The 12,670-nt window shown below is 39.8% G+C and overlaps 1 protein-coding gene across 1 annotated transcript; it reads left to right on the forward strand.

Annotated features, from left to right (window-relative positions):
* The first annotated feature begins 978 nt into the window (after nt 1-978).
* On the forward strand, nt 979-11,891 carry bcat2 (branched chain amino-acid transaminase 2, mitochondrial). The gene is made up of 11 exons (XM_058652969.1): nt 979-1,229; nt 3,626-3,697; nt 4,752-4,952; nt 5,130-5,240; nt 5,803-5,922; nt 6,371-6,534; nt 7,354-7,496; nt 7,595-7,680; nt 7,823-7,963; nt 8,897-8,971; nt 9,846-11,891. The coding sequence occupies exons 1-11, from the start codon at nt 1,212-1,214 to the stop codon at nt 9,885-9,887; spliced, it is 1,173 nt and encodes a 390-aa protein (XP_058508952.1). The 5' UTR covers nt 979-1,211; the 3' UTR covers nt 9,888-11,891.
* The last annotated feature ends 779 nt before the right edge of the window (nt 11,892-12,670 follow it).

A 12,670-nucleotide genomic window follows, 5' to 3' on the forward strand; every position in this document is an offset into this window, starting at 1 on the left:
GATTAACATCGACTCCACACGACTCTCTCTCTCTCTGTGTTTCTCGATCTAGCAGTGTTTTGGATCACCCCGCAGCTGCACACAGGAAGTGACTTAACTGCAAACGTGTCGGAGTTGAGTGAAAACACAAAGAAATAAGTTAAATAATAAGAAGCGAATTCTACTGCTCAAAAGCTCTTCCTATCCCCGCCCTTGCTCTGCTGCTGTATACACACAAACACTCCCTCAGTCGAAGAACGTTCACAAAGACCAGAGGCAGAGTAATATTAATGAGTTACACACTGCAGCATGATATTTACGTCACTAAACAATATTATCACGATATTTACGTCATAAAATGACATCACGATATTTAAGTCATGATACAGAATATCACGATATTTATGCTACAAAGCAATATCACGATATTTAAGTCATGCTACAGAATATAATGATATTTATGCCACAAAATGATATCACAATATTTACGTCACAAAATTCTATCACAATATTTTACGTCACAAAACAATATCACAATATTTAAGTCATGATACAAAATGATGTTATCATGATATTTACACCACAACCAGATATTATCACGATAGTTAAGTTTTGTTCCAGTTGTGGTTGGAAGTCGGATTGCCAACTCGGAAAGTCGTAACCTAACCAACTGCATCATTGGGATTCCAAGACGGCTGCCACTCGTACAAACGTTGTTTCTTCTACTGTTAAACCAATTGATCGCGACTTTAACGTCATTTAAACATACTTAAAGTGTTCATACTTCCAATCTCGAGCCTGTAAATCCTCCTTAAAGTGACACACAGTGATTTCAATGATGATCGGACTGCTCGGAATGTCAACACCTCAGTCTGGCTTCATGTCAGACTGTGTTTCTGTGTAACATGAGCCGCTCCGGGTCCACTCCCCCCTCATGGGCCAATCGTCAACCTCCTCTCTGACCTTAAATAACCCCCGTCAATGACATGTCATGCTTTTTGTCACGCCTCCAGTGACTCCACCGATCAATAAAACCTTAGATTTCAATTGTGACTCATTTAAAATAGTTTTTAATATAAAGTTGAAAGAGTGAAATCGTGAATATTGTGACATTATTCCGCCCTCAGCTCCAGCTGCGTGTCTTCATTTCAAAGCGGAACTCTATTTGACTTTGATCCTGGTTTGTTGTTTCCACACGGGAGGATACACGGGATCGTCATTACGTAGCTGACATGGCAGCCCTCCGGACGGTGAGTTCACTGACCTGCGCCGAATTAAGTGTCTGTTTATATATCGTCTGTGCTGGTGAATGATTCACTGTGTCATAAGATAATGAGGCAGGCGATGATAACGCGACCTTTGATCGACTGCTTCTGTCCCCCCTACTGTCCCGCCAACGCCGGCAGCAACACGGGAGAGGACACGCAAACCAAACCTCATTCAGAAAAATGGAACCAAAGTGTTCGCGCTTAACAATGAAATCGTCCGAAGCCCGAGAAGGACACGATTTATAATAAGAAACGTTCTGTACCTGATCTTCAATTCGTCTCACAACATTCGTCTTTTAGTGTTATGTTCGCCCAACATAACACGGATCATCACGCTATTCAGACACAGTATATTATTGCTTTTTTGGAACAAGTATGTTCCTCTGATTTATAAGCAGTATGCCCAATTGCACGGAAACATTAATAACCATATACCATTATACATGTACACGTTTCAAAACAAGAACATGTTTGTTTAATTGTTAATTTTGTCAAAGAAATATGCTCTGTGGTAAGGCACGTGTTTATGGGTGTTTTAAAACACGTATCTGCTCCATATGGCCAGCATTGTGTGTATTTATTACTGTATTGTATGTGTGTATTTCGCATTTGTCATTATTAAAGATGTTCACTAACTCACTGATAGCTAGCGCAAGTGCGAGGCTAGTCGGTGTCGATGCTAACAATGGCTAAGTCAGAGTTTGAGTTTACTCGCGTGACGCTGGTCCAAAAATGAGCGAAAATAGATGGAAATCAAATGTATGACTTGTACACGTGGATATTTGCACGCTAATGTCACAGGGAAAACAAACGTAGGTGCTTTGACTCGTGTTCGCAATGAGGTCAAAACTTGCATCATCCGTTCAACTAAATATGAACTCCAGCAGCAGAAACTCAGTGGGTGAGATTCAACAAAGCGTTAATTAGACGGGTCCCCGCGTGGGACCTGGCCACGTTTACTCTGCACTGGGTTTTTATTTACAACAACATCATTCGTCACCATAAATAAACTAATTTAGCAGTCACTCGACTAATAACAGACAACATGGCATTAATTACCCGATACTGCACACGTCTTAAAATAACCTAAAATACTCCACTAAATAAGTACTAGATATGATGCAGTTTTTTAAAGTATAAAAGTACAAGGCATTGTTCACTTTTATCCCCAGGCGAGCGCTCAAAGAGTAAAAATGCATTCAAGTGCCAGAAGTTGAACACACCCAGAAGGTACATGGATTGCTCCAGTTAATTTCAAAGGTATTAAAGTAATAGTAGTAAAGATGTACGCATCTAAAAACGCTATAAGACGGGAAAAAAGGTAAATTGTTCACATCTGAAACTCAAGTTTTAGTTTTAGATGTCAAGTGCTCGTTTTTGAAGAAAGTTACCTGAAGTCCTCCAGGTCATTAAAATGGTATGAACGTACCAAATATTGTTGGCTTTAAATAAGTTCTCCAGGTATAAAAGTACTAGATAATGCACACATCTAAAATGTACCTGGAGTGCTATGGTTAGTTTAAAATATACATTCTCCAAGGTTCTACAGGTCATTAAAGGTACACGATATGGCACATACTGTAGTACTTGAAGTGTTGTAGATAATGAAGAAGGTATACAAGTACAAAGGTATAATATTGTTCACATCTAAAACTTGCCTAATGTGCTCCCGTGTAAAAGTTCTAGATATGACATTGTTCTAAAAAGTACCTTAAGTTCTCCAGGTCATTAAAAACATATTTAAGTTGCACATATTAAACATTGGATTACCAAGTTTGTTAACAACGAATTGTTGAGGACAAATTAGTTTCCTTTGCGTCGTAAATTATTTACAGCCTGATTCTATTTACGGTAGAACACACATGTGACATGTGACTCAAGGTTACTTCAAAGGTATTGGAGTGTTTTGACATTTACAGTACGCTGCGTTAGGTGTTCCCATTAAACTGACCACTGAGAAATAATCATGCATTTTATTTATAGTTGGCCTTTTAGCACCCGAGGACACCGAATAACGAGTACAAACAAACACAATCATCAGTAATTCACAGGAGACAAAGAAACAGGTTAAACAGGTTAAACAGGTTAAACAGGTTACAGTGTCAGTCAGATCATAAAAAAACAGTCTTTAACAGTCAGGTTTGAGTGAGGACTTAAAGAGTGAAGTGAGTTCCAGGGTCTTGGTGGTGAGACGGGTGGGGGGGACGATCTGAGGGGACGAGAGGGTCCACAAAAAGCGTTGTTATTAGTGGTGTCATAATTACAGCTAGATAAAATAATTCAGGTCAAATTTAGTCTATGAAGACAGTTTTGATGTTGATGTGTGTGTGACGTTGACATTACTGTTACATTCCCAGCTTTTATTTCCTCATTTACAGGCTCTTCATGCACGACTTGTCCAGTCTCTCCCCTTCTCTACTGGCTCACTGCGGTTGTCCAGCTCCTTCAAGGTAACCATGGACAACGTTATTAACGTCTTATTTCTCCCCAGTTACCTTAGCTCCAGTGAGTTTGTTTCATAGCCTGGTGTCAGTGCTGATACTTAACGTCGTACTGACTCATGGTTTGTTCCATTTACATCAGAACTCGGAACTTGGGTGTGACATCACCTTGGAGTTGACCACGTTCCAGTTGGGGGGGGGGGGGGTAACATGGGCGACAAATGTATCATGGGCCACTGTTCGTAAGGATTCATGATAGAATCGAGTATGAAAGATATTACCTGAATTTCACTACAGAAGAAACTAAATGACTAAATGAAAATTAGCCTAAGCAAAATGAGTCGATAACAATCGTACACAGATGTGTACGATGTTTATAACCGATTTCACATTTAATATAGCTGAGTTTTGTAGTGTTGATGGGAGCGGCAGCCATCTTAGAATCATAGGCCGGGGTTTGTGACGCTGCTCTGAGTTGGAAATTTGTCAGAGGGACTCTGAAATTGTAGCCTCGTAAAAAAAAAAGGGGGAACCAATGACAAACATTGACGACATTGGAGCGTTGAGCGTTCCCTGGAAAAAGTCGAGATAACCATCGCTGCTAGAAAACTACAATAAGAAGGGTTATCAACATTCGTTGATCCACGCCGGTTGGCCACACCTCCTAAAGTGGGAGGTGACGTCGACGCCCTCTCCTGATTGTACTCGATCTCAAAATGCAGCGTTGGCGTTAGCCAGGCTACACAAATTCCGACTTCTGATGCTAAGTGGAACGCACCATCATCCCAACAGTCTCTGGAGTAAAGATCATGAATATAAACTGTTGTTTTCCCTCTGTCTTTCTCTCACTGTCTGCCCGTTGTCATTATTTAATTCAGTTTAATTGAACTTAATTGATTGTGCCGATGAGTCCGCTCTTGCCAAAAATACCCTGCCAATAATACCAAGTTAAAATCAGTTGCTGTGTCCGTGGCCTCTCTGCTCTCTACTCCTTTGTCTCGTCCCGCTCTGCTTCCTCTGTCTTTCTCCGCTGTTCCCCGGCGTGCGCTCGTCCCCGTCTCAGGCAGCAGACCTCAGCATCGAACGCAGCACAGCATGCAAGCCGAAGCCCGACCCGTCCACGCTGGTGTTCGGCAAACAGTTCTCCGACCACATGTTGACCATCAACTGGTCGGAGAAGAGTGGCTGGGAGACCCCGGAGATCAAACCTTTCCAGAACCTGTCGCTGCATCCTGCCAGCTCGGCCCTGCACTACTCTATAGAGGTGAGAGAGCAAGCAACACACACACACACATCTGAAACCTCAAAGGGGCAGAGAACTCAGGGTTCCCACACCGGGGTTGATACCAAATTACTTCAAATGTAAGGACTAGAATGTGCTGACACAGCTTAAGAAGAACTTAGAGGGACAATTCCACTAAACAAACGTTGTCCTCTGCAGCTCTTTGAAGGCATGAAGGCTTTTCGTGGCGTCGACAACCACGTCCGCCTCTTCAGACCGATGCTGAACATGGAGAGGATGCACCGCAGCGCCGAGAGGAGCTGTCTGCCCGTGAGTTTCTTATCCTTCTCAGGCTAAAACTATTATTTTCTTGATTAATCAATTACTCGTTTGGTCCATAAAATACTAGACATGTTGATGAGTGTTTGTCAAACCTGGAAATGATGATGTTCTCACGAACCTAAAAACACTCAGACGGATTATAGGGCAAGATATAGGCTGAGGATTAAGAGGGAAGCTGAAAGAAGATGAATCATTTTAAATATTTAGTTATTTTAGTAATTAAAACAAGTTTCTGTGATTTTTCAGCTTCTTAAATGTGAATATTTCCTAGTTTATTTGCTCCATAAAACAAAGAAATCTTTAAAACTGAATCTTTTGTGGTTCGTGGACAAAAACAAAACATTTTATGGACCAAACCAAAGTAACTGATTAATTTAATATTGGTGTTTTAATGAGTTCATGGTATGTTGATAACAAATAATACAAAATAAATTACTTCAATAACCTGTGACAGTTTTGAGCCTGTGTCACATTTTTGTCCAGACAGGTGTTGGTTGTGTTTCCTGTGTTGGTGAACGCGTGTCCTCGTGTCTTTTTTATTCCTCCGCAGCTCTTTGATAAAGGTGAACTGCTGTCGTGCATCAACAAGCTGGTGGAGGTCGACCAGGAGTGGGTTCCTTACTCCCAGGACGCCAGTCTCTACATCAGACCCACCTTCATAGGAACTGAGGTGTGAACAAGAAACACAGCGACATCTCAGAGAAAACGCAGCTTTAACACAAGTGTTTTTGCATCAAATGAACCATTTCTTGCCTCTCATAGATGGTAGGGTTTAATCTGGCATCTGATCAGGACCATTTCTTTGATTCCTGGAAAACAGAAAAAGGGGGAAAGATATGATTATTTAAAAAAAAGAAAGAAAACATAGGTGAAAATGAGTGTTTTCAATGATGAAACACAACTCGGAAAGCTAGAGTAAAGTAGAAAGCTACATTTTTATCTTTCATTTTAATGACATTCTTTATGTTATTAAGTGAGTTCCCATGTGTTATTTTGTCACTTATAAACACGTAGCACACTGTTAACTTTGTGACCGCGTCGTCACGTGCTGTCATTTGTTGTTTAAGTGGTGAAATGTCACATATTCATACTAACTCATCCTCACTGACTCTGGCCAGCCGTCTCTCGGCGTGTCTCGCTCAGGACAGGCCATGCTCTTCGTCATCGTCGGTCCGGTGGGGCCGTACTTCGCCACAGGATTCTTTAACCCCGTGTCTCTTCTGGCCGACCCTGCGTTTGTCAGAGCCTGTAAAGGAGGCGTCGGCGCTTACAAGATGGGAGGGTGAGTTTACCGTCCTTCCTCTTTACATTTAAATCCACGGTTCTCAAAATGTGGCAAGTGTACCACCCGTGGTACATGAGTGGTACGTGAACTTGGGAGAATGTTGGGAGAGACTGAGGGACTTTACGTCACCGTTAAAGCGGTCTTTGTCTGTATGGAAACTAAGTTGAGTGTCACGTCTGAAACCGCTCCCTCTATCACACCAAACTCCATAGAGAAAATCATCGTTTTAACATCATTGATCCACTGCTGCATCCATCACTGAGTTCCCATGTGTTATATGTCACTTTGGTTGCTAGGCAGAAATGGTCGTCTAACTGAGATGACAATGCAAACACATTCTTATGATATTGTAGACAAGGACTCGTTGACTCTCATTGTCCATTATGATCCCTTCAGTGACAGGGACGTGTTATAGTGCAGATATTGAAGAGGAGCTGGATACTTATTTCCGTGAACTCTTTGGAAACAACAACAAAACATTGTGTTCTTCATTGTGTGACAGACGACTGATTTATGTGCACGGTGTTTCCTCCTCAGCACAAACACCTGTCTGTTTCTGCTGGTTTCACGTTTGATAAATTGGACGATGATTCTCTGGAATCATCTCCAAAACCTCGAAATAATGAAGTTTTGTTTTGTTGAAAAAGCAAATGATTAAGTTTGAATGATTTCTCTATTCTATGGAGCAAAGAAACCAGATTTGTCTTCATAAGCTGCTGCAGTGAGCACAGAGACAAAAACCCCCACTGTATCTTTGACTCACCTGCTGTCCACCTGTGTCCTCTTATCTGTCCCCGTCTTTGTCTCTCTGTCCAGTAACTACGGTCCCACCATCTTGGTGCAGACCGAGGCAGTGAAGCGCGGCTGTCAACAGGTGCTGTGGTTGTACGGCGAGGAGGAGGAGATCACCGAGGTCGGCACCATGAACCTCTTCATCTACTGGACCAACGAGAAAGGAGGTCAGACTCTTTAACTGTCCCGGGTTTATGTACGGGACTTTGTGGACAAGCTAAAAACCTCACTGTTCTCTCAATCTAATAAATGTTTGTGTTTGCAGAGAGAGAGTTGCTGACTCCACCTCTAGATGGCATCATCCTACCCGGAGTCACCAGACAGTCTCTGCTGGACCTCGGCAGATCCTGGGTAAGACGACCACGGGTGGATATCTCTTGGGTTTTTTCCTGAACGATCACGTTCGTGAGATGCTAAAGTCGTGATAATAAGACGGTGAAGTCCTCCTGAGAGTACAATCGTCTCTCCATGTTTGTTGGTTTCTGTGTTCCAGGGAGAGTTTAAGGTGACGGAGCGCACCATGAGCATGAAGGAGCTGCTCGGGGCTCTGGACGCCGGGAGGATCCTGGAGGTGTTCGGAGCAGGGACGGCGTGTGTCGTCTGTCCTGTCGGCTCCATCCTCTACAAAGGAAAGGTAGGAATTCAAACGGTCAAATCGCTCAGAGCAGACGTTCATATCACGAGCGCCAAGACAAATTATCGGTCCCAAATATTGAAGGAAATTCTAGATCGGGTATCTGTGAGCCGCTCTGTTCAGTCTAATTCTATGCTGTGCGATGTGAGTGACGTCATATGTAAGCAACGCAGCGTGCAGAAGCTCACAATGAAGCGAGCCAAAGGGTCAATTATCTGGAACCTTTTCACACGACCTCGGCTACTTGCAAAACCTGCGCAGTAAATGTTCCGAGGGGCAGTCATCGTCATGGATGGGCACGGTACGACATGAAAATATTTGTCAGAGGCGATTCTACCTGAACTGCATGGTTAAGTGTCACAATCACAGCTCTGACGTTTCCCCCATGTCACTTTTAAGTTTAACAGCTCACTGGCCGAATGAGAGTTATTGGTTTATTTATTTTATTCAGCTGCTTTTGTGCTGGATGTTAAAATCATTTTTGTACAAAACTAAACTGTGAACACTATACTGTTTATTTTGAAAGTCTATCAAGCTTGTGAAGCTATTGGTTTATAAAGATATAAGATTGCTGTACCGGTGCACAGTTATTCAGTATATTTCTGTTTATATGTTTTTAAAAAATAGGAAAGAAATGTTTATGTCAAGTCTGATGTTGCCTTGCTCAAAAGAATGATGCCAGTCTTTTTCACACAATGAGACATGCAGCTTCTTACCAGAATTCCACGCTGTTTTTCTGTATCAGTATCTGGGATCAGCCAATTCTAAACCTTTAGATATCGATATCGGTATCAGAGGTGAAAAAAGCGGATCGGTGCATCTCTAGTTCAAATCAATATACACTGGGCAACGTCAGACAGCTCTTCTTCTCTTCTCTGGCTGTTAAAATACTGTCCCAGCATCAATGTCTGCGTTTTGTCTCCTCTCTTTCAGACGTATCCTATCCCAACGATGCAGAACGGTCCCGATCTGACAAAGAGGTTCCACAAAGAACTGACTGATATTCAGGTAAATGCTCCGATACTAACGCTGCACGCTTAGCTTTTTACGCTCACACCGTTGCTGCAGCTTCCCCAGATTTTCTTTCTTACTTACAACGGTCTCCAAACAAACGTGTAAATATAAATACAAAGGTATAATAAAAAGATGACATCAAAACCTTTAGAGAAGTGTAAAAAAAAAGATTGTTACGTGAGAAAAATGTCATTAAAAATGTCCGGAAAGCATAAAAAAAATTCATAACATGTTATGGCTGTATTAACAGGTTAAAATATGAACAAATGTCACTGTATAAAATGTAAAAAAAATTCTTTATTTGGTGTCTAAAGATTTAAAACATCGCAGTTTACTTAAGTGTGGGGAAAAAAGTATTTCGCCAGTAAAATGTGAAATTTAAGTGTAGTAAAGCATTTAAAATTGAATCAAAATATCACAGTGTACCAAAGTCGTCAAAAACCGCAAAAAGACGCTGTAAATTGAAACTACTGAAATTAATTAAATGTAGAAAAAAAAGTACTAAAACATTTTTGGGTGTAGTAAATGTAAAATGTCACAGTATAAATATGTTTTTAAAAAACAAACAATTGGTGTAGCAAAAAATGTCATCAAAGTTTTTCTTTAAAAAAAAAAAAAAAAGTTATGTAAAACGTGTAGTAAAGCATTCAAAATGTTATCAAAATATCACAGTAAACCAAAGTCGGAATTTGCACCAGAAACCCAAAAAAAGACGAGATTAAATGTAAAAAAGAATTTTTACCATAAAGTTTTAAAACTGTCATAAAGCATTTTTACAGTAAAGTGCCAAAAAAAACATCTTTAATTTTTTCTTTTAATTTCTTTGTCCCTCTCTTTTCTTTCCTTGTTGCTCTTGTTTTTTTTACAGTATGGACGCAAACCCAGTGAATGGGCACCACTTGTCGTTTAAACGCCCATTTTGCACACGTCACTCAGTCCCCTAATTCCAGTTTGGATGGCCAGACTCCCTTCCCTTCCTTCCCTTCCCTTCCTTCCCTTCCCTTCCCTTCCCTTCCCTTCCCTTGCTCTGGATCCACTAACGCACTCCTGCTGCTTCTCTTCTCTTCCGTCTTCTCGGGAAAAACCACTTTCACGGAAGTCCCTTCCTCTGCAGACGCTCACGGTAGAAGACGGCCAGTGGTTTTGAACGCGGCCGCCTGCTTTTTCTCAAAGCAATATTAACACTAAGTTTGACCTCGAGATAACGCACTCAAACAAAACAATGGTCATAGGACAAAGACGTGGAGATTTGGTGAGATCTGTTACAAACACAAATCGAATTCTCTCCTAATGCTAACCCGATCACAGTTAAAGGGATAGTTCAGGTTTTTTAAAAGTGTGGTTTTATGAGGCGCTGACAAACAGACTTTGCCGTCAGCACAATGTGCTCAGTGGGGACTTGTGTTACTCAGGAAGTGTAATAATCAGGGTTCGAGTGGGTGCTTGAAATCCTTTGATTTTAATGTGTTTGAAAGTTTTTTTTTTTTTTTAGATTTTAAACAAATATTTGAATCAAAAAACAAACAAACTGGACAGTTTGATTTTTAGATGATTCTATTATAGCATAATATTACCGTCTCTTTTATTGTGAAATAATAATTTTGAGTGTGTATACATATAAGGTTAACCACAGATTTAAGGTGCTTGGAAAAAGGTAACATTTTTGAACACGATCATGGAAATGAACATTTAACGATATGACAAATATCTACAAATAGCCATCTTTGACTGTTTTCTTCAGGTTTCTCACAATGTGACCTGTAGCATGAAATGTAGCATTATTGCGTTAAATTATCTTTTTTTAAAAACACTAAAGTCTAAACTAAAAGGCTAATACACTGCAGGTGTTACACTCAAAACATTAAGTGCAAAATATGTCCCATTCAAATGTCATGTTTATCTTTTTTTGAGGAGCGAACATTAGCATTAGCTAAAATGTCTCCAACAAAAAAACAAAGCGTCTTCAGGAAAAAAAAAATATATATATATATATATATATATATTGTCGCCTTTTTAACGATGTCATTGTGTGACATAAGCAGATTTGTGACTCCAGGTAAACGACAAAGAGAGAGGATATGTCTTTACGTATGTTTTGATTGCGAGAGACATGACGTACTGCACGTTTAACGTCTTAACCTCATACAACCACATTTGAAATAAACATGAAATATCCCTTTAAAACAACAACAATGTACAGGAAGAAAATGTTGGATGGTATTATTTTTACTGTTGCTTGTCAAGGAAACGTATTAACGTACGACTTTATTCAGAATTGTTACATGTGAGTTGTTGACTATCATCGTCATCATAGGATGTGGTTTTGTTGCTGTTGTGTTTATATACTGGTGGAAAAGTGGAAATGCGGGCAGATTTTTAAACGTTTGTTGTTCTTTTTAAGTATTGTCACAAATGCGATGACTGAATGACATAAGGGGGGGCGAGGTCAACATAAACGTTAATGCACAGAAAGCCCGCGCCGACCAGTCCGCCCTGCACTAGTTAGTGTGATTACGATGAAAACGTCAATGTCTGCGAACAGAAAGTTTTTAATGTAGATTTTTACGTTAAGGAAAGAAACAAACAAACAAAAAAGTCAGAATTCTGACTTTATTTATTTAGTTTATGTCCCTAATCCTCTTCCGTAGATTTCCTTGGTTAATTTGTTTTTTCTCGTCAATTGTCTTCCGGCTGTTTTCTTTCTTCTTTGCTGAATATATTTTTATCTTCACACACAAACTCTGTCCCTCTGCTGTGTCTAAGTGCCTGACCTGTTAGCCTGTTAGCTTTGTCGTTGTCTGTGCAGTCGGGGTTTTTATCCAGATCCAATGTGTCTGTTTTGTTTGTTATTTTAAAAAACATACCATTACTTTTACTTGGTTGTTGTATTTACATTAAACCTGATCTGAAGTGACCGATTGTCGTTATTTTCATTGTTAAAATCATCTTTTGTTAATTTTCTAAATTCACCGTGTACGAAAAATGTCCCACTGAAACCCATTCACACTGACACCCAGATATAATAAAATGCATGTATTATGGACATATATAAAACAAACATGCTATTTCCACTAGATGGCACTGTCAGTGTTGTCAAGTGTTGCTGCTAATCACAGACATACTCCAGGCTGCAATCAACACAAACAAATTCAGTTTTTTCAAACGTGGCATCATGACACAAACCTGGCTTTTAAGGGGTGAAAATCTTAAAAAATTAGCTTGTGTTTGATATCAATAATTAACTCAGACATAGGTGAAAAATAAAAATCAGCTCAGTTTGTGCTTAGTGGTACGAGTGTGACTAATATTAGACCTGAAATGTAAGACAATAGTAACAACATGGTAATAATGTTGTAATAAAGATGGAATATTGTGGTAATATCTATTTTCACTGTCATTTCTAGCATGGCAATAGTTATAGGAGATAATAGCTCCATAATTAGATGTCATGTTTTAAAGTAATATACACTTAATAACGTGATGAAAAATAAATACTATAGAAATAAGATTGTATTTCTTTTCAATAATTAATAGGCTTTTTACATACTGTATTTATATTTAAAGTGTTATTGATTCTTTTTTTTATGATGACGTCTGATCAGATTTAACCAGAACAACTGCCGATATTTTCCGTTTAAAAGTCAAAGTTTAAATGGACGGAAAGTGAAGGTTTTTGTTAAATCAGAAAAAAAA

This window comes from Solea solea, chromosome 16 (genome assembly GCF_958295425.1).
Source record: "Solea solea chromosome 16, fSolSol10.1, whole genome shotgun sequence".
Lineage (NCBI taxonomy): Eukaryota > Metazoa > Chordata > Actinopteri > Pleuronectiformes > Soleidae > Solea > Solea solea.

Excerpts from the sequence above, each read along its gene's own strand:
- bcat2 (XM_058652969.1), top strand. Across the intron at positions 5,923-6,370 it reads CCACCTTCATAGGAACTGAG|CCGTCTCTCGGCGTGTCTCG; the intron begins GTGTGAACAAGA and ends GACTCTGGCCAG. Across the intron at positions 6,535-7,353 it reads GGCGCTTACAAGATGGGAGG|TAACTACGGTCCCACCATCT; the intron begins GTGAGTTTACCG and ends CTCTCTGTCCAG.